This window comes from Panicum hallii, chromosome 5 (assembly GCF_002211085.1).
Source record: "Panicum hallii strain FIL2 chromosome 5, PHallii_v3.1, whole genome shotgun sequence".
Classification (NCBI taxonomy): Eukaryota; Viridiplantae; Streptophyta; class Magnoliopsida; order Poales; family Poaceae; genus Panicum; species Panicum hallii.
Window position 1 is genome coordinate 4,524,766 of NC_038046.1, and position 24,257 is coordinate 4,549,022.

General features: G+C 43.8%; 2 protein-coding genes and 1 long non-coding RNA gene across 7 annotated transcripts; all 3 read left to right on the plus strand.

The window, feature by feature from the left end:
- The first annotated feature begins 2,639 nt into the window (after positions 1–2,639).
- On the plus strand, positions 2,640–11,635 carry LOC112892593. 5 transcript variants are annotated; one of them, XM_025959729.1, is made up of 13 exons: positions 2,640–2,999; positions 3,091–3,633; positions 4,271–4,593; positions 5,211–5,303; positions 5,404–5,494; positions 5,582–5,675; positions 6,690–6,787; positions 8,262–8,331; positions 9,843–9,943; positions 10,265–10,381; positions 10,498–10,574; positions 10,669–10,713; positions 10,797–11,310. In XM_025959729.1, exons 2-13 carry the CDS (start codon positions 3,295–3,297, stop codon positions 11,308–11,310), a joined length of 1,962 nt encoding a protein of 653 aa, XP_025815514.1. In that variant the 5' UTR covers positions 2,640–2,999; positions 3,091–3,294. The 5 variants fall into 5 exon arrangements, with proteins under 5 accessions (XP_025815514.1, XP_025815515.1, XP_025815513.1 ...); XM_025959730.1 differs by having other exon boundaries at positions 3,094–3,633; XM_025959728.1 differs by having other exon boundaries at positions 2,640–2,974.
- Positions 11,636–12,933: 1,298 nt separating this feature from the next.
- LOC112893232 lies at positions 12,934–20,491 on the plus strand. The gene is made up of 9 exons (XM_025960442.1): positions 12,934–13,231; positions 14,971–15,083; positions 15,217–15,424; positions 15,514–16,069; positions 16,140–16,391; positions 16,545–16,736; positions 16,834–16,908; positions 16,999–19,368; positions 19,904–20,491. The coding sequence occupies exons 1-9, from the start codon at positions 13,089–13,091 to the stop codon at positions 20,198–20,200; spliced, it is 4,206 nt and encodes a 1,401-aa protein (XP_025816227.1). The 5' UTR covers positions 12,934–13,088; the 3' UTR covers positions 20,201–20,491.
- A 2,085-nt stretch (positions 20,492–22,576) lies between these two features.
- On the plus strand, positions 22,577–23,705 carry LOC112895453. The gene is made up of 2 exons (XR_003229190.1): positions 22,577–22,763; positions 22,875–23,705. It is a non-coding gene; the product is annotated as an uncharacterized LOC112895453 (long non-coding RNA).
- The last annotated feature ends 552 nt before the right edge of the window (positions 23,706–24,257 follow it).

Genomic DNA, 24,257 nt, shown 5'->3' on the forward strand with positions numbered 1-24,257 from the left:
TCCCGTCGCCCGCCCACCGCCCACGGACACCGGCGAGGCGCTGCCGATCACTCACCCTACAAGCCTCAGCTCGCCAGTCGCCGCTCTTCTCACCGGCCCTCTCCCCCGTCTCCTCTCGGCTCTCGCCGGTCGTCACGCCCGCCCGGGCCGTGCCAGGGCGTCGCGGTCGCCCCGGGATACCGGCAACCGCCAGCGACCGACCGAGCCCGTCAAGATCACACGCGCCGCGGGACGCCACGACCGCGAGCGCGAACCCAACCCGACCAAACCAATCCTATCGTTCTCCCTCTCCTCGCCCTTTGGACTCGGTCTGCGCTGCGGGCGCCCACGGGACACAACACAACAATAATGCGACGCGATGGGCTGTGTGCCGCGCTGGCTTTTGACCTAGTAGCAGAGCACGCCGGCGCAGCCGCTGATGATGCCAGGCGCGCATGCAAGCGCTGCGCCACCCCTGCCGGACCGGTTCAAATAGGCTCAGGCGAGGACCGGTTCAACGGCGTTTGTTTGGCTGCTCTCGCGGGAGATGTGTCGCGGGCTTAGCAGCCGGTTGCGATCGAGGTCCAAGGAAGGAATATTGTTCTGCCGTTGATTTGATCTTTTCCTTTTTGTTCATTTCCGTGGGACGCGGACGGGAGGTAGCTCTATCTGGGGAGCAGCCTTGTGCCGGGATAATACATCAGTGGAAAAACTCTTGCGTGCTATCTCTGTCACGACAACGAGGACACGAGGTGTTTTAGTTTTTTTTATTATCACTGAGGTTACCACGGTTCAATTCTCTCGTGTTAGGTAAGAATTCTCTCGTAGGAGTGTTCATCCGAATTCGAGTCTTCGATTCAACATGGCATGCTACATAGGTACGCGCACAGCGAGAGATCTCATGTAACTTATCCTGTGCTGAAACACATTCATATGGCTGGGTATGGTTATGGTGTGGTGTCACTATATGGCTGTATATATGAAAAAGGTAATAAGCTTAAAATAGTTCTATGGGGTAAAAGGCTACTGTATTTTCCAGACGAAACAATCGTCACTACCTAACCTTGTTTGGAGATACAACTATAAAAGTTGTGTCGCGTCCAAACAGATGCATGAACTCTGGTTCTTTTTACCGAACTGAGAGTTTTGAGGTCATTGGCAGTTTGGTAGAGAAGATAGCTACATTTTAGGACTTTGTTGCTCAGATTCGTCAAAATCTATCACTCTCATAAGCTGGGACAAACGGAAGGCTTCCATCTAAAGTTTGGAATCACTGACCATGCGAGTGTTCATATCACTGTAATTTCATCCATTGAATTCAAAAGGTGAATCTTTCTCCTTTTATCTTCTCTCCATAAAGCAGCGCACGCCATGGACTATGCTGAGTCTACCTCTGAGATCTCAATATCTCACGCTTGAAAGAAAGTTTCAGTGTGTAACAGGTGATTCGACGAACAACTGATCCTGCATCCGATCTGGCCCCGCTTGGAACACACATATTCCTACCAGAATTAAACTTGCTTTTTTTTGAAGTCCATGCATACACGAGGGGTAAATCATGAAAGTAACATGTCGGCTTTACAAGGAAACTTCTACTGCCCGTGCTAGTAAATAAAGCGAACAACCCAACCGAGAGCCACAATGCAAGTCCAGCACTCGACAGAGAAGTAAATATATATAATTTGCACAAGTGTATTCCATCGCTGTTAATCAGTGTAACGGATAATCAGATAGAAACAAATGGGGTCCTTTCACCTACTTTTATTTTTTTCTTTCCTACAAGGACAAATTAAAAGGAAGTGGCGTGAAAGTTGACCTGGTACACGAAAACGACAGCAGAAAAGTTGGTGCTCAAGTTGACTAGGAACCGTAGATCTATAGCTTGCATTAAAATCTTGCCTGGTTTCTGCTAAGCCATAGTTTAGGCGTTTAGCATCATACTCTATATCTCTGGCCACATCATCCACCTATGACACATATGCTAACTGGTTCAGGTTTTTGCTTGCCCCAACACTCCAACCTACTACTCCCATGCAAGTGTCCATACCTGCTTCTCTTGATAATTGAGAAAATGCTTTGGTTCATTGCACTGAGTTAACCTTCAACAAACCCATCCAAGTAGCTGTTCAATTGTTCTGGATACTATAAATATCCATTGAGAAGTTGATGATTCGTAAAAATACAGACAAGTTCTGGAAGTCCTACGATTAAGTAGCACTGCTGCTTGCATATTTCTTATAGCATAGCATCCCAGCAGCTATATTTCAAGACATAGGTTTAGTGCTGGTCAAAGCAATCGATTGGACAATAAAAATCATTGCTGCACATGGTCACGGGAATATATCACAGCAAATCAGTGTTAAAATAAATAGATGTTAATCAACACGGCGAGCTAGCTTTTGAATGTTTTATTTACGGTAGACTAACTATCTTCAGTCAAAGTTTCACAGAGCAGAAGATCAACAACAGAATAGAGAAAACCATCTGCTTCAACTTTCAACTGATCAACTCCATGAAAAAGGAAATGTTTGCGGAATCTATTTGCATACGAAGCATGCTGCTCCTAGACGCACTGAAAATATCAGATGAAAGCGCGCACAATAAATAAGATGGCATGAATACTACAGTTGCAAACCTCTCTCTTAATAACTGCGTACACACGGACGGCGACACGGCCGCTGCGACACCGCGTGAGCGGCCGCTGCTGTGCGTGCGCCTCCTGCGTGTGGCAGTAGCGTGGCAGTTGGCCACCGAGGAGCCTGCGCCTGCAGTGGACTGGACCCTCCCTTGCCGCAGCTCCGCTGGTGGAGTGGACGCTCGGCTACTCCCCCCCGCGGCCCCCGTTCTACTCCTCCAAGGAGGCAAGAAGCTGCAAAGTTCACCCACCCTGCCCATCGCGTCGTTTCTATCCTCCCCCAAATCCGCCAATTCTCCGTGAGGAAAGCAGGGCCTTCGCGCCCGATTCCGTGTCGCCTCGCCGATCCATCCGCAGCAGGTGTGTCCTCTCGCGCCAATTTCCGGTAAAAAATGCGTTTCTGGGAGAAAAATCTCTGCTTTTTTGCGGAAATTTCGCGCCTTTCTGCTGACTTGGCGATATTCCCTTGGCGTCAGCAGGTGCGCGGCTCGCCGGTTGGAGTCGACCGGATCCTACTGCGGTTGGGACTCTCGTTCCGAGCTGGTTCGCGTTCGTGCGGATCGGTTCGATGGGGATGGGACAAGGCTGCGTGGGGATCAGGAGTGTTTGGGTGCCTGGGAGCTGAGAGCTGCCGGTGGCACTGGAGAGGATTAGGGTTTGGTTGAAGAGGGGCGAAGGAAATGGGGGGTCTTTGCTCCAAGGGCTCGGCGGTGGACAAGTCGCCCAGCGACACCACTCTCGGCCCCGGCCGGGTGGTCGACCACCATGACCGTCTGGTGGTGAAGGAGGAGAAGAAGGCTGTGGTGGGGGAGGCTGCTGCCAAGAGGATGCAAGAAGAGCAACACCAGTGGCAGCAGCAGCAGCAGCCGCCGCTGCCGCCACAGTCTGTATCAGTGTCACAAACTTCAGTGCCTGGAGTGTCTGCAGATTCCTCCGCAGCACCATGGGATGGGGTGCCACAGCTGGCGCGGTTGCCATCGCAGAAGTCAGGGATAGGTGTGGCAAAAGCTACGGCTAAGGCAAGTTTTCAGTACTTCTTACTTCGGGTGAACTTTGGCGCAATATGCCAATATAGATGAATCAATCATATGTGGCCATCTACCTTAAAAAACTTAATTTTTTGTTCATATCACTGGATTAATGCACTATGCACATGGGGAATTTTACATTTTTTTTCCATGTAGCATCAGCCTCTCAGGAATCAGGATATCTTGAACTAGTGGGACAATCTGCTAGCATACAAAGTTTAGCAAGTTTTCTTTAAGTGCTTGGCAACAAAAACATTTGCTGTTCTCTGCCGATCCTATTTCCTTGCTAGTCTACTTCAGCAACTCAATGTAGCCCTCAAACTTTCCCCACTTTGTATTTGCTTAGGGTGGGAATTGCTGCATACTTTTGAGTGACCAAGTGCACATCTTTCAAGTCCAATACAGTTATGCTGTATTGATCTTCATGCCTACCATTTTAACAAGTGCCTTGTAGGTTTTGCTACTTATCGCCTCACTACATTTAATCTTTTTGAACTTTTATCATTCCTAAATAGAAATATTTGCCCTTCACTGTTTATTCATGACTTTTGTTCCTCGAATGTTCAAAAAATGATACATGACTTTTGTCCTGTATCATGTTTCATGTTTTCTTATCATGTTGAAACAGGTGTCAGAAGTAAGCTCAATTCTAGGTAGAGCTAGTACTGCTGGCCTTGGGAAAGCAGTGGACGTGCTAGATACACTTGGCAGCAGCATGACAAATTTGAATATAAGTGGTTTTGGATCAGGCACTACAACTAAAGGCAACAAAATATCTATTTTAGCATTTGAGGTTGCCAATACCATTGTCAAAGGTTGCAATCTGATGCGTGCCCTTTCAAAAGACAGCATAAAGCATTTAAAAGAAACTGTGCTTCACTCAGAAGGTGTTCAGAATCTTATATCCAAAGATATGGATGAATTACTCAAGATTGCTGCTGCTGACAAAAGGTTAGTGTTCAATCTCTGCTGCTTTTATAAACTTCAACAGTTGTCCACAGGATTTGTTTATTTTAGGAACAAGTCCATGTTTAGCCCCTCAACACTCCTGTTTGTCTAATTTTAAACCCCAACTGTTTGGGCGAGATTGCGAGCGCCAAGTGGACTGGCCTTCCATAATCCATCCTTGGTGCTGGTTCCTTCTATCGGGGACATGCCAGTGTCAGCCACTAGCCTCCCACCCCCTGCTTTCGAGCGAAGAAAGAGGAAAGGAAGGAGAAGAAGGTGACAAGCGGACCCAGACCGAGGTGGGGTCTGGCTTTTAACTCAAGTCCACGTCGACAGATGAAGTGGCATTGTGCCAAGATGGATACGGAAAACCACCGCCATGTCATGCAAAAACAGCTTCAAAGGTGCCGAGGGGTCAAGGTTGAATGTAAATGGTTGAGGTGCAAAGTTTAGATGGCACAATAGCTGAGGGTTAGAATTGGGCAAATGGAAGAGACGAGGGGCCAAAAATGGGCTTATCCCTTTATTTTATTTAAGTAACTTCAACCAGGCTATGTAGCAAACTTGTACTTCAACTTGTTTTCTACCTGTAGTTACTTAAGTTTTGTTTTGTCCAACAGGGAAGAATTGAAAGTGTTTTCTACAGAAGTTGTTCGCTTTGGAAATCGTTGCAAGGATCCTCAGTGGCACAACTTGGACCGCTATTTTGATAAGTAAAGTTCATTGTTTGGCCCCTGCCTTTGATATCATAGAAGCAACAAGCTTGGGGTATTGATAATTAACTCAGTGCCTTTATGCATCAAACTGTTTCAGGCTGGCATCAGAACGGACTCCTCAACATCACTTGAAAGAAGAGGCAGAATCAGTAATGCAGCAATTGGTGACTTGTGTTCAGTTTACAGCTGTAAGCAAATATTTCTATGCCTTGGAAATAATGCCCTGTAATGAGAATTGTTTAATGTAGCCTTTATTATTTTTCCCCATCTTTTAGGAATTATACCACGAAATGCATGCCTTGGATAGATTTGAACAAGATTATCAGCGTAAACATCAAGAAGAGGATGGCTCAAGTGTTGTGCAAAGAGGTCAGTCCGATTTGCATGATAGTATAATGGAATCATCTGTAGGGATTGCATGTGTTGTCCTCTGGTTTGGTCGAAAGAACAACTTTATGTATCTTTTGGTTGGTGTTACTTAAGATTTTTTATCGTTGGGAAAAAAATTAGCTTGAAAAGAAAATACAGAATTAAGGTCATTTGAAAAAAAAAACGCTTTAGATTGAAGATAATACTTTGGATGTCTTCTAAGTGACCAATTTTGTAAAAGAAATGCTTGATATTATAAAAGTTCACTGTGAGCGTGACTTTGACAGTTCTATGCTGTCATCTATCACTGTCAACTGTCTGTATAATTGCCGTTAGGTGAGCAGCAGCTAGTGTATTTTGACCAATATATCCGAGGGAAGATGATTGATCTGACTATATCAACTGCACCTGTCAAATCCAAAGCAGCCATTTTTTTTCTTGCGTCCAGCACTTGTTTTAACTGTTCTTTTGAGGAAGGAATTTAGTCAAATTCTGTTCTGCTTAGGTTGACCCTGAATGAAATTCCAATAATAGAAGATTGTGCTTAAGGTCTAATGATATGGTGCAGATCTAAAGTACACTGAGTCAGTAGCACAGCTGGATTTGTTTCTGCTGCTTGTTAACATGGACATGAGTTATGAATAAGAACAACCCCTAGGGGATATTTTTTTTCCCCTTCCAATTTCCAGTACATTTTTCCATATTAATATTACTGCCTGTACAATTAAGTTCCTCCTATGCTAAAGCACAAGTGTACAAGTACTGCTGTTATCTGGGCTGCATTTTAACCATTTAAGCATTTTCTATGCTAGTGATGTAATTTATTTGATTTCATTCAATTTTAATGGATCTTTAGCTGGAGCATCAAGCCATTTTTTTCCTTTTCTTTTGGTATTGCGTGTCAGACTAGATTTTAATGGTCCAACTTGTTAACTGTTTTGTGAGTAGAATTTTGTGCACTTTTTTATTGTTGTTATTCGATATGATGCTGAATGTGGTACTGTTAATTTGCAGGTGATAACCTGCACATACTAAAGCAGGAAGTGAAAAGCCAACGAAAGCATGTTAAAAGTTTGAGGAAAAAATCTCTGTGGTCCAAAAATCTGGAAGAGGTTGGTATGTAGCTTTATTTTAATTGGTCATTATGCTTGCATGATTTAGTAGCTATGTCTAACGATGCAGTCTTAAGATTTTAGTCAATATATAGTTGATGACATTAATAATAGATACTCTATTCTAAAACATAAATTGAACTCACCAAAAATCTAAGGAAAGGTTGCTAAGAGTATCCACAGAAGCCACTTGTCTGTAGAAGTTTTTATTCTCTCCCTCTACCCAAGAATTGTGAGTAGTTATAAGCAATCACTTGCTTTCTATAGATTTTGCCATAGTTTTTGCATCTTGTTCAGGTTATAATATCTAACAAATAAAATCATAATGTCATGGGCCCATACCTGCCCATGGACCTGCTCCGGCCCAGTGACAACAATAGCACCCGTGTACTGTACAGTAATGTAGCAGTGTCCCATGTCTGGTTACTTGCCCGTTGAGTCTTGTAGAACCTTCCATATTGTAAAGATAGGATCTGATCTATTAATATCCAATCTTGGGTCCATCCTTGAATGAAGGAAGCAGGATTAAGGGGTAACCATCCTGCTTTCATATTTCTTTGCCCTCCACTGCCTTCTCCATGCGACCATGCCTTTGCCATCACCTCCTCTCAATCATGCCTCCGGCTTCCTCTTCCTTCCTGATTCCCGGATTAACCTGTGACATATGAGAATTTTTTTTTCTCGAACACGCAATAGAGCTGCGTATCATTGTATTAAGAAGAAGAAAAAAGGGGTAAGAGCCCTTACAACACCCACACCAACACACACCCCACTATGTCAACAAACTAATAAGCACCTATGCCACAAAAGTACATCTGACCTCGACCTGTACAATCACTCTTCAATTGGCACCAGAGCTAGGAGGTGATTCACTCCTCGAGCTCCAGCCAAACCCCACAATTGTAGCTCCTCACTGGCCGACACCAATGCTCTAGAGACACTGGGAGAGGCCCCATAAAAAAACGCAACGGTTAGCATGCCTCTTCCATGTTGCGATTGTGTTCTACTACCATGTTCCTTCACCTCCTTTGCACACCTGCAGATATTTGCTGATTATGCAGCCACGGATACAATTATTTAAAGTCAAACGAACAACCTGATATGGTTAGATGGAAGGTTAAGTGATTAATAGGATAATCATATTTCTGCATATTATTATCTTGTTTGGATTTTAATTTCCATCATATGAAATAATAGCTACGGTCCACCAAATTGAGACTGGGATATAGATTCTCTAATAACATCCATTTGCTATGGTATATTAACCACATTACGGTCCACTGTATCAAAAAAAAAAGGCCCACAGAATTGAAGGCTGGATGTTTTTTATTTGTGTCAGAAATTTTTAGCATCTCTCTCTTTTCAGTTATTATGCATCTATAGTCGATATTTGCCATAATATCCAGCAAGTTATTAGCTCTAGGAAAGCACGCAATCCTGTTCTACTAATTCAAAACATAATTGTTCCTCCTAGGTCATGGGAAAGCTTGTGGACATTGTGCACTTCTTACATTTGGAGATCCATAGTGCCTTTGGGCGTTCAGGTAATAAGCTTTGTGATTATATCATACGAAACTTCTGCACATATTGAGCTTTCAGCTAGTTTATTCTCTCGATTGTTTTATTGCTGAAAAGAGATACGTCAGTTTCACCTTCTCCACTCTAGTGTCCCTATGTGTCATAAGTCATACTTCAGTTTCACCTTCTCCACTCTAGTGTCCCTACTCCCTATAATAAAGCGCTAGGACTGTATTACTTATAAACTGTTTTTTACAATCAATGTAACACCCCACTTGTTTACTACCACCCAAACAACTAGATTATATGTCTTGTCAGCCTAAGCCATAGCACCTCCAGGTTACTTCTTTTGGAGGAAAGCTGAACAGATTATTATACATGTGTATCCGTCCTGTGGGTGGGCTGGGCTTTTAGTGGTCTTTGGGCCGCACAGTGTTCTGGATATCAAAAACTCGGTCGGCAGGGGAAATACTGCCCCTTGGTATTATTTGGAAGGAACCTCAACCTTCAACCGGCCGAGAAACCCCCCAAACACTGGCAGTGCAGACCCTATAGGGCCACACTGTACCTGGGCTGACACACCATTCATTGGGCTGGCGGCGCACTCCAACTACCCCCAGGTAGGAGGGCCCAAACCAAACCACAGTTCGGCGGCTGTCACACCAGGCTGGTGCCCTGCCACTATTTTATGGGTTGCCATCATGCCGCAAGGGGGGGGGGGGTGGTTAACAAGCCCTGATATTCGCTCCCTCAGGGAGTCGAACCCAGGCGCTGGAGGTGTTACTCAGGTGTCACAATCACTAGGCTATGAACCCTTTTGCGGTGTTACAGATATCGGAGCATCCACCCTCATTGCATGCCACATTGGCAAGTGGCTCTCCTGTGCACCGAGGGGCACGGTACCGGGCATTAGGGGGGTAGTACGACATTGCTAGTCTAAATAAGTACACTGGCTTATATCCTTTTTGCCAAAGTGAAGGCAAAAGCCCAAGAGCATTGTCATGCGTGCATATCCGCCAAGTGGGTGGTCTGACTTTTTAGCAATCTTCGGGCCACTGTTTGTCACAAGCAAATCAGTTCAGGTTCTTACAAATCAAGCTAATCCACTGGCATTTAACAGGCATTGTCACACTCGCTCCCTCTTGTGAAACCGTGCCCATTGATTTTCTTGGTTACCAAGTATATAAAAGATTCTTCTTGTCTAACACTTTTTTCTTAAATAGTACAGGGATGTGTTTCGTGCCTTAGTTAAGTCATTTGTATGCCATACTTTATAGTATCTGTGGATCTGATGTATTTGCTGGCATTATGTCACAGCAAGAGTTCTTGGGAAAATAATTTCAGAATTGTTCATGCATCTGTGATCTGTGATCAAACTTATCTTTTTTAATATGTAATTTGCATATAATGGAAACATAATCATGTTCATGATTTAAATTTTAAACATATTATGATTCGACACTGTATGCTATGATGGTTTTCTTCACCGCTATTGTATTTAGCATTGACTGAAGCTTGTCATTCTTACACTATGCAGACAATGAGGAATCGCAGGAACCTACCAAACGACGTAATAGATTGGGTCCAGCAGGCCTGGCCCTGCATTATGCCAATATCATCAGTCAAATAGATACTCTTGTAAGTTCACAAACTCCACTATTTTATTATTTTTTCTGTGGCATGAAGAGGAAATTTAATAGGTCATTTTCTCTCTGTCCGAAAACTTTTATCGTGCATTGCTGATGCAATTTTGTCAATGTGACATACCTATTACTGCCCAGTATTCCATTGAGAAAATGCAGCTCTTCTATGGGGATGGAGGATTGGGTACTTTTTTTATGGTCACACACAGATTGAATGTTGTTGTGATAAGAAACTCAACTTTCTATGAATTTGTTGTTATGCTACGAAAACTCATTTTTTTTTCTGGTAGTCTAATGACTGTTGATCATTTGGCAGGTTTCTCGATCAAGTTCTATTCCTCCAAACACAAGAGATGCGTTATATCAAAGTTTGCCACCTACAATAAAGTCATCTCTCCGTTCTAAGCTACACTCGTTTGGAGTCAAGGAAGAGGTATGCGGGATGGTGCCCATGACTTGGAAAATATAGTAGGCTTTAGAGTCAGCACCATACTATGCTTATTACATGTAACTGTAAAGTCAATGTAAGCTTTTACTCGATTTGTGTAGCTTACTGTTTCTCAAATCAAGGCTGAAATGGAGAAGACCCTGCGGTGGCTTGTCCCTATTGCATCTAACACCACCAAGTAATCTAAACTACCTTCATAGCATGCAAAATCAGCTACAGGCTTCTGCTTATCCCTTTCTGTTACTGAATTTATGATGATCTGTTCATACCAGGGCTCACCATGGCTTCGGATGGGTTGGAGAGTGGGCAAATACAGGGTTGGTACCTGACTTTGTTCAATTTTAACAGGAAAAGCAAATGGCTAGAACATCGAAGTATTTGATCTTTTTGTCCTATGCAGGTCAGATGTGAACTGCAAGCCAACAGGGCAGATGGACCTGACCCGGATTGAGACACTGTACCATGCTGACAAGGACAAGACTGAAGCATATATCCTTGAGCTTGTTTTGTGGCTTCATCATCTTATCAGTCAGTCCAAAACTGCTAATGGGGAGAGGTCTCCAATCAAGTCTCCTGTCCGGTCTCCTACGCAAAGGGGGGCCTCAATCACATTGTCACCAAACAAAACCAGCAGCAATTCATCACCTCTCCTGACGCAAGAAGATCAAGATATGCTAAGGGATGTCAAGTACAGAAAATTCATCCCTGGTATAAGCAAAAGCCAGGAGTTTGACACTAAGGCAAGGCATAACAAGCAAAGTAGGTTAAGTAAAAGTAACAGCCATTCACCAAGCAGTGGCAACAGGAAAGAGTTGCTATCAATCAGGAGGCTGCTTCCTGTGATCGACTTTGAGATCGACCGGACAAAAGCCCTTGATATGATCGATAGAGTTGACAATCTAAGAGTAAAATGATGAATCTAGATTAATCGATGCCAAAACCACAAAAACGTTCTGCAATATGTGATCTTGAAAATCCAGATTGCTTGAAGGATACAAGAAATCTGTTGAGCTAAATTGTCTGCAGCAAGGTGTCAGCTTGAAACGAACCGGCGTGATGCCAGTTTGAAGGCACCAAGAGAGGTAGAGATGCTGGCCACGGTCTCATGCCCAGGCCAACTTTGTATTATATATGGTGGGGTGAAAAGGGAAATTTTATTGTAAAAAGGAATTTGTTGTGTTTGTTAGCTCTTGTACAAGGAATGCAAGTTTTGAAGGAAAAAAAGAGTATCAAAGATCTCGTCGTGTTTTCTTCTGTGTTGCTAAGATTCACTAGTCTTTGACCGAGTGATCCCTCTTGACTCTTGAGGGTGAAATGTTTGACACATTGATGACGTAGATGCCCGCACACGTGCGCATGATCATACCCAATTATCATGAACTCGCGATGATGAATTCACAGCTGACATGCATGTCACCTATCACTAGATAAATAGCTGTATAAATAAAGGTATAATAATACGAATGCTTGTAATAAATTTGAGACTTCCATAAAGAACTAACTAATTGAGATTTGCTCATTTGACGGCCATTAAGCAGCATATCTTGTTGAAGTTCCTGTACTCCAGCATCCGATCTCCTCGCATTGTAGAGCGTGAGTTCTTAGTTTGATTGATGTCACATGTATAACCTATGCTTTCAAACTAGATGCGGGTGGGTACCTAATTATATTTTCTGTATCAGCAATTAATTACGGTAGCATATCATTCTAGTTTATTTTTCTTTTTAAATTAATTACGTAGAATCTATCTAGTTTATTTTATTAATTTGCTGGGTTGATCTAGTGATCCAAATTATTTATGACTGGCATCCTACGTCAAATATATTAAAAAATGTTTTATAGCATCGGAATACCACAAATCAATTTCAAGCTCTAGTTTGGTAGTGATTTCTTAAACTGTTGTTTGGTTTGATATCATAATTCTAAATTGCTACTTTTTTAGTTCGATACGACTATATCTTGTCCCACAACCTCAGCCTCTTACTATCTCTTTTAGTCCCGACAGTGTTATTTGCTTCATCGTACTCCCTCTGTTCGAAAATGTAGTTCGTTTTGACTTTTCTACATTTATAGATTTTGATTTGCACCTAAAAATATATTATATCTAGATGCATAATACTATGAATCTAGAAAAGCTAAAACAAACTATATTTTGGAACGGATGGAGTAGTATTTTTATGATTCTTTCTTAGGAACTATTTTTGTTTTTTTTAAAATGGTTTTGCCAAAGGCAGCAAATTCGAAAAAACAGATATTTCCATCGGTGGATGCAGGATGACATGCTTAGATTGTTTTTTAATTAAGGGACATTCTTACCTTTTGATTTGCCGAGATAGGTTAACAAGATGAATTTTCTATATTTTAAATTGGTCTAGCTCAGTTGTTCAGGTAAAATAGTAATATTTTTATAGTATTTCTTTTAGAGCTGTTTAAGTTTGTTACGAGGAATATCTTTGTATCTTTGGAAGGACTTACAATACAAACATTATATATATCTTCAAAAAAAGGAGGAACATCTGTATACACTAATATACGGTTTCATACTCAATCCTACTGGAGGAGTATCCGCTGCCTCCGAGAGGCTTCTCGGACCCATCAAATCGCCAAGCAGACTACCGAAGCAAACAACTCGAAAGCTCCGGCGATCGAAGTGCTAGGGCGCCGGCGGCGACGCGGAAGACGGCGGTCAGGGATGGACGCGCCGGGGGAGCTGCAGTGCGTGGGTCGGCTGGAGGTTGCCGCGCCGCCGCCGGCGCGCTACCTCCGCGTGGGCTCCCTCCCCGTCCCCACTGACTCCTCCGCTTCCCTCCCAGCCCTCCTGCCCTCCCCGTCCCCGTAAGCCCCTCTCTCCCACTCTCGTCTCCGCGCGCATGCTTGTGTCATGCGCCTGATTAAGGCATTTAGCTAGTGCTGGATGAGGCTCCTGATAGACTCCAGTGGCCTGTTTTGAATCGCGAGCAGCTGATGCTTAGGGTTTAAAGCGTCTCGATGTAATTTTAGGGGTTTTGTTAAGGATTGAGACTGGAATTTGAGATAGAACGTGGTGGGAGTGAGCGCCTTCGTCCTTCCATGCTGTGCAATTAGAATTAGTTGTCTTTATGATTTGGTAGGGAGAACCCTTTGAGATATGCATCAGTTTAGAGCTGAGGATAAGTTGCCGATTGCTTATTCAGTTCGTAAATTTTCATGATAGGAAATGGTGATGGATTTTTTTAGTGAAATGAATAGCAATCACCTGCTGCTGTTAGCTAGGATTGGTCCGGTTGATGGATGCAACCTACTGCTGATAATAACAAATGGCATTTATAGCCTAGACATAATTGCAGGGTTGAGCAATACAAAAAATGAGTAGATGATTAGCTTAATTTGGCTGATTGGGTGATTAGTTAATTTGCCTGTTAGTTTCTTGCGATGAAGTGTATAAGGTAGCCAAGTTATAGAGTGTGGTAACAGCAAATCCAGCTGTGCTTGGCAATGTTGCCATATGTGAGTAGTAGAAGTTGTTTTGTGAGATTACCATGCTATTCGGTCAAGAAGGGAATACCTAGATGCTATGTTTGATTATAGACTGAAATGAATTAATTTGGTTGATTTACTTTGGTGGTTATTGAAAAAAAACAAGGCCTGACATCAGCATGCACTTGTACTTCACCAACCAATTGGACCTGGTTGACAGTAGCTCATGTGTGTCTGTTTGGGTTTGATCAACAGCACCATGCAAGCTGCTACTTCTTGTTAGTTCAAGGTCCAATATGCAGCTCCCCCAAGATGTGTGTGCTCAGGTCACTAAAGGGCCATCAACTGCTGCAGGTATTGACCGCATCCCAAATGTGCGCATGCTGCTGCTGCCTTTGCATATGGCTGCAAGTTGCTGCCGTCGCTGCTGGTGAACCTATGTGCAAGAAGATGGAGCCTATGCCCATTTTTCGGGTACCGATAGAGTGATTGAGTGGACTTGAATACGTTCGGCTTTGAAAAGCAAGAGTCCTGTCGCCTTAGGGTCGTGGTCGATTGGAGTGTCACAATCAATCAACAAAACACGTTTTCTGTTTTCTTCTATTTTTCACATCTAGGTCTAGGGTAGAGTAGCCATGTTTCTATGGTTCACCCATCAACCGGCCATGCACTCTTGCGAGATTGGAATATTTATTCTTTGCTGTCTTGCTTGTAAAACAGCTGGTTCTTCGCCATAATTGAAGGTTTATCCATTTGCTAGTTTGCTTAAACTTGTCGTGCGCTTCGATGAAAATGGCATGATCTAGTCATGTATGACTGTGTTGATTTTCTCGTTGCCTACCAGAATTCAGTGGTTATAACGCAAAAATAAACAGAACACATATATGTTCTGGTGGATCCTAGAATGCTGACGGACACTGGATACCACTTCCCTTCTTTTTATCTTTTGTGTTGTGATAAATAGCAAGCATGCGCTCACAATTATATTGAAAGATAAAGATATAGTAGCACTTAGTTCTTACGATCCTGTTCGTGTCCAATTGAACTTCATCAGAATGCCAGGCCTCATTCAGGAGAATTACTGTTTAATTATGGCCGTGCTGTAACAAAACATGCAGGACTGGAGCTCCAAGATATCAAATGCTGCCATTGGAGACTGATCTCAACACGCTCCCTATGATTCCAAACATCCCTGAGAAGGTTTTTCCAAATGATGCAAAGAGTACTGAAGGTGATCCCTCTTGACGCTTGATAATTATAATCTGATTAAAGGAAAGAGAAAAATGAATACTGGCATGTGGTCTACGTGTGTGTGACAGTTCATTTCTTATTGTTATCTTTATAACTCTGTTAATACTGTTCAGGATTACGGTATGACAGTGGACTTGTCAACCAGAACTTATCAAAGAAGTGTGAAGCACTAGCTGTGTCAGGTTTAGCGGAATATGGTAATGAGATAGATGTGATTGCCCCTGCTGATATTCTGAAGCAGATTTTCAAAATACCATACTCCAAGGCACAGGTATCCATTGCTGTGAACCGTATTGGAGACACACTCATTCTGAACACAGGGTAAGTACTTGGCTGCACTATAACCATCATGCGGAACATAGTACAAATGCAATGCTAAATAATCATCATGCTGAATAATTGTGTTGTAGGCCTGATGTTGATGAAGGTGAAAAGATATTTAGAAGACAAAACAACCAGCCTAAAGGATCTGATCCATCAATTTTTCTGAATTTCGCGATGCACTCTGTGCGAGCAGAAGCTTGTGATTGCCCCCCAAGTCATCAACCTTCACAGGAGAAGCAAACAGCCTCCGCAGTCTTACGTGGACCCTTTGGCTGTAGGGAGGGTTCTTTTGATTCGCCACCATCATCTAGTTTTAGCACATCACCGTATCTGGATCAGAATGATAGTAAGAGTAGAAAAGCTCCGCATGGTACTCATGAAAGCCTGTACTTAGGAGCAAGGAAAAATAAGCAAAAAATGAAAGGATCTGATCCTATCAAAAAAACCACTCATGTTGGAGAAAAAACCAGCTGTGAGGTGCAAGAATCTGAGAAGAGCAAGAGAGTGGGAAACAATGGATTTCGGAAGGTTTGCTTTTGGGAATTCCACAATTTCCATATGCTTTTGGGTAGTGACTTGCTTATATTTAGTAATGAGAAATATGTTGCAGTCAGCTTGCACCTATGGGATGTTTCTAGACAGGTATTCTTTCGTTACTGATGAATATGACTACACATTTTTTTACCCCTATTGACAAATTGTATTTTTATAGGTTACTCCACTGAACTGGCTTGAAGCTTGGCTTGACAATGTGATGGCAAGTGTTCCAGAATTGGCCATATGTTATCATCAGAATGGTGTTGTTCAAGGTTATGAGCTTTTAAAGAATGATGATATATTTCTACTTAAGGGTGTCTCAGATGATGGCACACCTGCATTTCATCCACAAGTTGTTCAGCAAAATGGCCTCGCTGTCCTGAGGTTCCTTCAGGCTAACTGTAAGCAAGACCCTGGTGCATATTGGGTATGTCATTTTCCCCCCTTTTTGCTAGCTGTGGCCACTACTGTGAAGATGCTATATTAAAGCCCCTTGATTGTATTGCTTAAATATCTCGTCTTTCTAGCAATTACGATCTTGCTTGTTCTCGTTCATTATACTGAACCTTTGGTTTTTCAGCTGTACAAAGGTGCTGAAGAAGATGTCATACAGTTATATGATCTGTCTATCTTGCCTGAAAAACATACAGCTGGTGATCATAGATCTCCATGCGGTCCTATGTCATCCTTTATAAACAAGGGGAGAAAGGAGTCATTGTTGTCTCTGGGTACACTCCTTTATCGTATTGCTCACAGGATGTCCTTATCAAAGGTACTGGATTACTATCTTTCATACTTTGCTTCTTTACTTCGTTGTTGACTACTAATAATGCAAAATGTTTGGACAATTCTTTATATATGTTTTTCAGGTGCCTAGTAATAAAGCAAGATGTGCGCAGTTCTTCAGAAAATGTTTGGACTTTCTCAGTGAGCAGGATCACCTGGTATTCTATTTATCATGTCATTTTGTAATCCTTTTACTGTATTAGTGTAACATTAGAGTTTTAATATTTATTTTCTTTTTTACCTTCTAGGTTGTCCGGGCATGTGCTCATGAACAGTTTGCCAGGCTCATCCTGAAATGCTATGAGGAGTTGGAATTGACATCTGAATCATTTATGATTGAATCTGAAGTCACTCTTACTGATCTGGATGATGATTCTCCAGAGTTGAGGCTCGAGAATTTACCATCAAAACAAAATGTACTGCCAGAGATTGGCAAGAATGAGCCAGCAGTGTTAGATGATATGTTGGAATGCTCACCATTGGTGTCTTCTGGTACAACAGATAGTTTAGTGGAACCAAGCCATGTTGGTGATGGTTCTTCATCTTCCTCTGCAAAAGAAGACATTTCTGTGGATAGCTTGGTAATGTGTCAAACGGGAATATCAAAAGCAATTGCTGATGCGATCTCCTCTAAGTTGGCTGCCATACACCACATATCTCAAGCTATCAAATCCCTTAGATGGAATCGACAACTGCAGAACAATCAGGATGGTTGCAATGACAGTGCAGATACCATTTGGGAGAGGTCAGTCGACTTCTCTTTATGCCGATGTGGTGATGTTGATTGTATTGAAGTCTGTGATATTAGGGAGTGGCTACCAAAATCGAAAGTGGATCATAAATTGTGGAAACTTGTTCTCTTGCTTGGGGAATCTTATTTGGCACTTGGAGAGGCATACAAGAATGATGGGCAGCTTCAGCGCACCCTTAAAGTTGTTGAACTAGCTTGTTTGGTTTATGGGTCTATGCCTGGACATCTTGATGGTGATGAGTTCATCTCGTCCATGTCCTGTTCATTGGGCCAGGAAGATGTTGGTCTAAAAACCAAATTTGTACTGGATGAGGCAGGCTATTGTAAGAACACCAAATGCTTCAGCTATGAAGTTTCTTCCCAACGGTTGCCACCCAATTATTTATTTTGGGCAAAGGCATGGATGCTTGTTGGTGATGTCTACGCAGAATATCACAGATTGAGTGGTCATCAAGCAAAGGTGGTACCAGAACGAAAGTCCCGTGGTGAAGTTAGAATGTCAAATGAAGTAGCACTGGAAGTCAAACGTCTTAAGAGAAAACTGGGAAAGGATAAGCAGAATTGTGGCACATGCTCTTTGATAAACTGTAGCTGCCAAAGTGACAGGGCAAGTAGTGGCAGCAGTGCAAGCAGCAGTAGTCCTGAGGCCTCCACAATCTATGGTCGAAAGAAAAATAAAAAATCACTTGGCAGGAACCTTCAATCACAATATAAAGAAACCGATGAGAACCCTATGACACAGGAAGCTATGCAAGGTTCTGAAAAGAAGCAGCATAGTGTGAAAGATACGTGTATTGGAAACAACTCAGTATCAAATGATGATGTTGATCACCACAATCATGCCAGGGAAAATCAGCCTAGACATGCAGATGGTGTTCCCGATAAATCTCACACAGGTATTCCCACTGTGAGGGATGGTGGCATCTTCAAGTTCCTGGGTGGTCCCAAACCAGGAGATATTGAGTACAACTTGTCTTCTGCTATTCGCTGTTATGGTGCGGCCAAGGGAGCATTGTTTGCATATCCTGTGCGTTCAACAGAAATTTCCACTGTTCTTAAGAAAAGAGGCTGGGCATTTAATGAACTGGGCCGTTGTAGACTTGAGAGTAGAAATCTGAGTAGTGCTGAGATTGCTTTTGCAGATGCTATTAGAGCATTTCAGGAGGTCTATGATCACACAAATGTTATATTGATCAACTGTAACTTAGGTCATGGTAGGAGAGCATTAGCAGAGGAATGTGTGTCCAGGATTGATGAATTTCAGAAGTTTGATCTTCCTGAAGGCACATATATGCAATCATTTAAGTCAGCCAAGTCAGAATATTTTCAAGCAATAAACTACTATTCAGCAGCTAAGAGGCAACTGAAGTATGTCAATACTGAGGTCGATAAAGTATTGTACCATGAGGTTTATACACAGTATGCCCATACCTACCTGAGACTTGGAATGCTTTTGGCAAGGGAAAGCTTCTTAACTGAAAGTTATGAAGGTGGACTCGTTGATGACTCATCTAACAGAACAGTTCTAGAAATTTCAGCTAGTGATGCTTTTCGGGAGGCTTTGTCTACTTATGAATCCCTTGGTGAGCATCGCAAACAGGAAGCTGCTTTTGGTCATTTTCAGCTCGCTTGTTATCAGAGGGATCTGTGCTTAAGATCTCTGGATTTAGTTGATAAGGAGGTTAAACAGAAAAATGAGGATAAATATCGTCAGAAAAGCAAGTGGTATGGTTCCCGAGCGGAGAAGAACTGGCAGAAGGCTTTAGAATTTTATGGTCCGAAGACACACCCTACTATGTTTCTTAATATCCTTATGGCGCAGTCTGCCCTTTCCATTAATATCTCTAATTCCTTCCACTCAACTTCGGTATGTTCCCCCAGGTCTTGCTACCTATCTCCAGCTTTTCAGTGTGCTAGAATTACGTTTGGTAGTGTTCTAGAATTAAGTTCAGTCACTCTTCTGTATGTCATTTTGAAAAGGCATTACCTATTCAAAGGCCTTGTTCAGTGTGGTAGTGCATGGTATGTCTATTGTGCAGAGTAGTTCTGTATGCATAGAAGAATCATACCTGCTATGCTTTATATTCGATATGATACCATTATGGCTGTAGTGGTAGGGATCTTTGTTTAAGTAACTGGATTTTGTTTCTTCCAAGGAGTAACAATTTCTTGGAGGGCAAACTCTGGAAAGCTGTTTTTCGGCAGTATCTCTATGGCCAACGCACACTAGCTAGAATCTATTACACAGCTTCATCATAGTTCTTTGTAATTACCTGTAGGTACTAGGTAGAAACTATCTAATGTCTCTTGCCTTGAGTTCACCTTTTATCTGCACCTTTGTTCTGCCCATCTTATATGTGCAACCCAGAAGCAAATGTTCCTTTTGAATTTAATTCTTACAGATGCTTGAAACCGCACTGGGTCACTTGTTGGAAGGGCGGCAGGTGGTCGAAGCAAATGAAGACTACTCCAACGATGTGGATCTGGACATAAAGCCAAAGTTCTGGAGCCAGCTGCAGAGCCTGCTGAAGAGGATGCTGGCTGCCTCGCTACCTAGCAGCACAGGCAGAGTAGCTTCTGTCGCCCAGTCCAGCACTAGCAACAGAGAAGCTGCTAAGCTGAAAGAGATGTACCGTCTGTCTCTCAAGTCTTCCTCTCTGGGCCAACTGCATGCGTTGCACAAGCTTTGGATCTCTTAAAGACCTACTCGTACTTTACAAATGGTCGCTGCCCATGTTTTCTTGTCGGCATCTATCTTATAGTTGTGAATCGTGATCACGCTGTCTTTATTAAGTTTTCACTGCACACTTGTTGTGGAGTGTGAGTGTCCGAGTGTGACCTCCAGGTCGAGTTGTATATCTAATAGTACAGTTAAAGTTGATGTGATTGTGTTACGTACTTTAAAACTCATAAGCACATATTGTGAGTGCATGTATATTTTTGTATCGTAAACTGCCAATGTCAGAATTTATGCCCTCCTTCACCAAGAACGGCCAGGAACTTGGGATATCAGATCCCTCGGCAGTGAGTCGGTTTATTTTTATTATATTTTATTGAAAATAAAGTGAGTCGGTTAAGGAATTTGTTTCGGCCGACAGCGTAGCATGTACTTGTATTTGTGTTGATTCAGTTGCATGTTTACCGAGGAGAGAGGCGTACATGCACAAATCAGAAGAGCCCGACAAATCGACCAAAAAGATAGACGGCAATGACGCGCGTAAGAGGAACATCCATGATACGTCGAAGGTCGAACACAGATGAGCGTGCACTCGAAGCTCTTGAATATTCGGGATTGTGCTGCACCTACGGTCAAAAGCCCTCGAGCAGCGTCATACTTCACGAGCCCTCTTGCAATTTGTGCCTCCTGATATCTCCTCTTGCATCCGTCAGGTAGCGATTACAAAATGCGAGGAGATCCAAGCTTCAAGCTTGCAACAAAGCACTGTCTCCTGAATTAACATAGCCGTGTTCGGTGCTGCCGCGGGTTTGAGCTCCAGGAGCTGGAGGGTGCGAGCTTGGGCGGCGCCGACGAGGCGGTGCTGCGCCGCTGGCTGCCCTCGCAATGAAGTGGCTGGGGCGCCGTCGAGCGAAGGCGGCACAGGGCAGGCAGGCCGCAGGCAGATTGGTCGTCGTGCCCCAGCTATTGGCTAGCGCGTACGTGCGGGCGCGGGGGCACAGTCAGGCGATAAGGGGAGGGAGCGTGGTGTGCCGGAGGAAGACGGCGAGGTGAGCCCCGCCCCGCGCGCATGCGCGTGCATCTGGCTAGCCTGTGCGCGGCGTCACTCACCGCGTGCCTCGTGCGACAGCCATCCGCTCGCAACAGGGCCCTCGCCGTCTCAGGCCACACCGGTCCCGTCGCGCCGCCGCGACGGCAACTGTGGAGTGTCTGGGAAAGTGCGAGCGGCGCGCGGAGAGCCTGGCTCCTTATGGGCGGGGAGTAGGGACGGAAGGTCGCCGGGATGCGAGGCTACGGTACTAGCGGAGGTCGCCGGCTGCGGCGGCGCGGGCGCGCCCGCTACTCCGGCGCCGCCGTGGAGTATTTACGAACCGCCTGGATATTAGGGGTCCTTTTGTAAAATTTCCTATCGGGTATTTTCATAAACCTCCTGATTCGGTTCGCGATCCGAAACAAAGGGATTTATGTAAATACCCGATCTTATTTTTACATAAAACCCCCTGATTCGGATCGCGATCAGTAATCTCGATCCAAACTAGAGGTTTATATGTAAATTTGTAGAACAGACATTTTCAGTAAACCCCTCGGTCGGCTCTACCTCCGGCCTGCAGAACAACGGCCGCCCCCGCCGCCGGTATCCTCGCCGAGCGAGAAGCCGCGCCGTCCTCTGTCTTCCCCGTCACGTGCGCGGTTTCTCCCGCAACATGCCGCGCGTCCGAGCCGAGCGAGAAGCCGTGCGCTCGAGCTCACTCTAGCTGGCGCGGCGCGGGCACACCCCACCCCCCCCACCCCTGGGGACGATGCTGGCTGTGTTAAACTCCGCCATGAGAGGCCAAGAGAGCTTTTCCCCATGAGTTATCTTCTGTTCGTCTAGCTAGCCTGTGCGGGCCAGCGCCGGCGGCTCATGCCACTGTCCCCACGCGGCGGCGGCTGGCCTGGCCCTGGGTTTGTGGGGTCTGGTCTCGAGAGCCCTGCGCTCGGCAGCCTGCGCTGCAGGCTCGTGTGGGCAAAACGGTGATTCGCTCAGCATTTTCTCTCCGTGTGTAGTGGGTTGACGCGTCGACTCCCCCGCCTTAGCATGAATGATGTCCGGATATTGATTTTTCAGAAAGTGGTTACACGATTCTTCTTCCCATTTTAGAACATCTTTTGGTCAAAACTATAACAACTCCATTGTCGCCTCATCAAGCTTGGATGAGCTGAGTTGATGCTGAAAATATGAAGCATGATAGGAAAGCGAACGCCGAAGCTCACATGGTTCCAGGAAAAAGACGGCATGGCTACCAACCAAACTTTTTCTTTTCAAAAAATCCAAAAGCCACCTAAAAGGAAAACTTTCTCCAACGTTCTATTGAAAAAGTTAGCTTTTTCATAGTACAATTTTTACAGCAGTTCCTCTACTTTTTGTGGCTGTGGGATAAATTTTGCTCGAAATTAGCCACCAGTACACGCCGATTCGTTTCTCTTTTTTCTTTTCCCCTACCTTCTCCTCCCCCGCGGCCCCTCCGCGTCTGGCGACTCGCGACCGAGACCCGTCGGCGCAGGTCCCGGCGCCCTTCTCCGGCCGCACCTTCTCTCGGCTCTCGGTACTCCCTCCCTGCTCGGCGTTCCGTTTTCCCTACTCTCTCTCGGTACTCCCTCCCTCGCGGCGCTCCTCTCCTCTCCGGCTAGCTGACGCCCGCCTGTTCTCCCTGCAGACCCCTCCGGCCCCCTGCCGCCCTGCAGACGCACTTGGCCCCCTGCAGACGCTCCCCTGCAGGCGCTCCCCAGCAGACACCCCCTGCCGGCGGCCCTCAATTATGTTTATTATTTTTTCCATTTATTTTTTCATGCTTATATGATCTGACTCGCTAAGTTTATCAAATTTTTTCAGAGATGCAATGATCCTAGCAAAGGCATCAAATGCAACCATACGAGGTTTAAGAAAGAAGGACCGAAGTATCTTAATGATGTGCACGTCTTGTTTGATAAGACACATGTTAGCGGTGTCAGTGCATGGTGTTCCGGAGATATATCCTCGAATGAGTCAATTGGTGATGATGCGGTTGAGATAAAAAAATTTAGATTATAAAAATGTGAAGTTGTCTTCTTTGAATAATTCAAAACTAGAAAAAAGAACGCAAGGAGTACACTAGTGCTATTGAGGAGAAGGAAGAGAAGAGCCGATTCTATAGACGGTACATGAACACTTTTTGAAGATAGAAATTCCAACAGAGAAGATCTCCACAAGTATTGAAGTATCATCGGCACCTCCTAGCCAACCAAGTCCCAAGTCCCAAGTATTAAAGAGGCTATGAAGATTGTGAAAGATTGTGAGGTGCAAGAAATAACTACTTTCCTCATCATCAAGCCTGATTTTAGAGAGGTCTTTAGTATCCTAGAAATAAATAAAGGAATGTTGGATTTTCTTAAGAAGAAGCATGAAAAGAAGATGCTGAGGCATCTGTAGAATCTTTTCAGTTATTAATATTTATTTATTTCTATGTTAAGAACCCTTAGTTTATATAAAATACTATGTGCTTCTGTTATCTGTGAACCATTTGTGATGATGTGCATCTTTTAAGTAATCTTGTGTTGTCTATATGTATTGTTGCTGTCCATATGTATTAATATTTTAATATCTTATCTAGATGGATGGCCACATCGAAGATTTGGCCAAAAAGAGGTAGAAAGGATTATTGCTTTTAGCTAAACTTTCCCAACAGGCTGCTATTATTGGTCAAATGGGGTACCAGTACACTAAGCGGTATTTGAACAAAGAAGAATATAGAGAAGCACCAAAAACTAGACTTAAATGGGTTACGAGGTGCATGGGTTGACTGAGGTATTTTTATGAAATGTTTTGGATGAGCTCTGAGATTTTCACGTCACTTCATGACTTGCTAGTCTTGACAAATGGATTGACATCAACTATTAATATTTCATCACTGGAATCATTAACGATGATCATGTGGATTGTTGGAGGGCCCCAAGCATTTGCATAAGCTGAAGATAAATTTGCATGGTTCGTACCAAGTTTCATGAAGTACTAAATTGTTTGCACAAGTTATTAAAGGACAATATCAAACCTAGGGATCCTA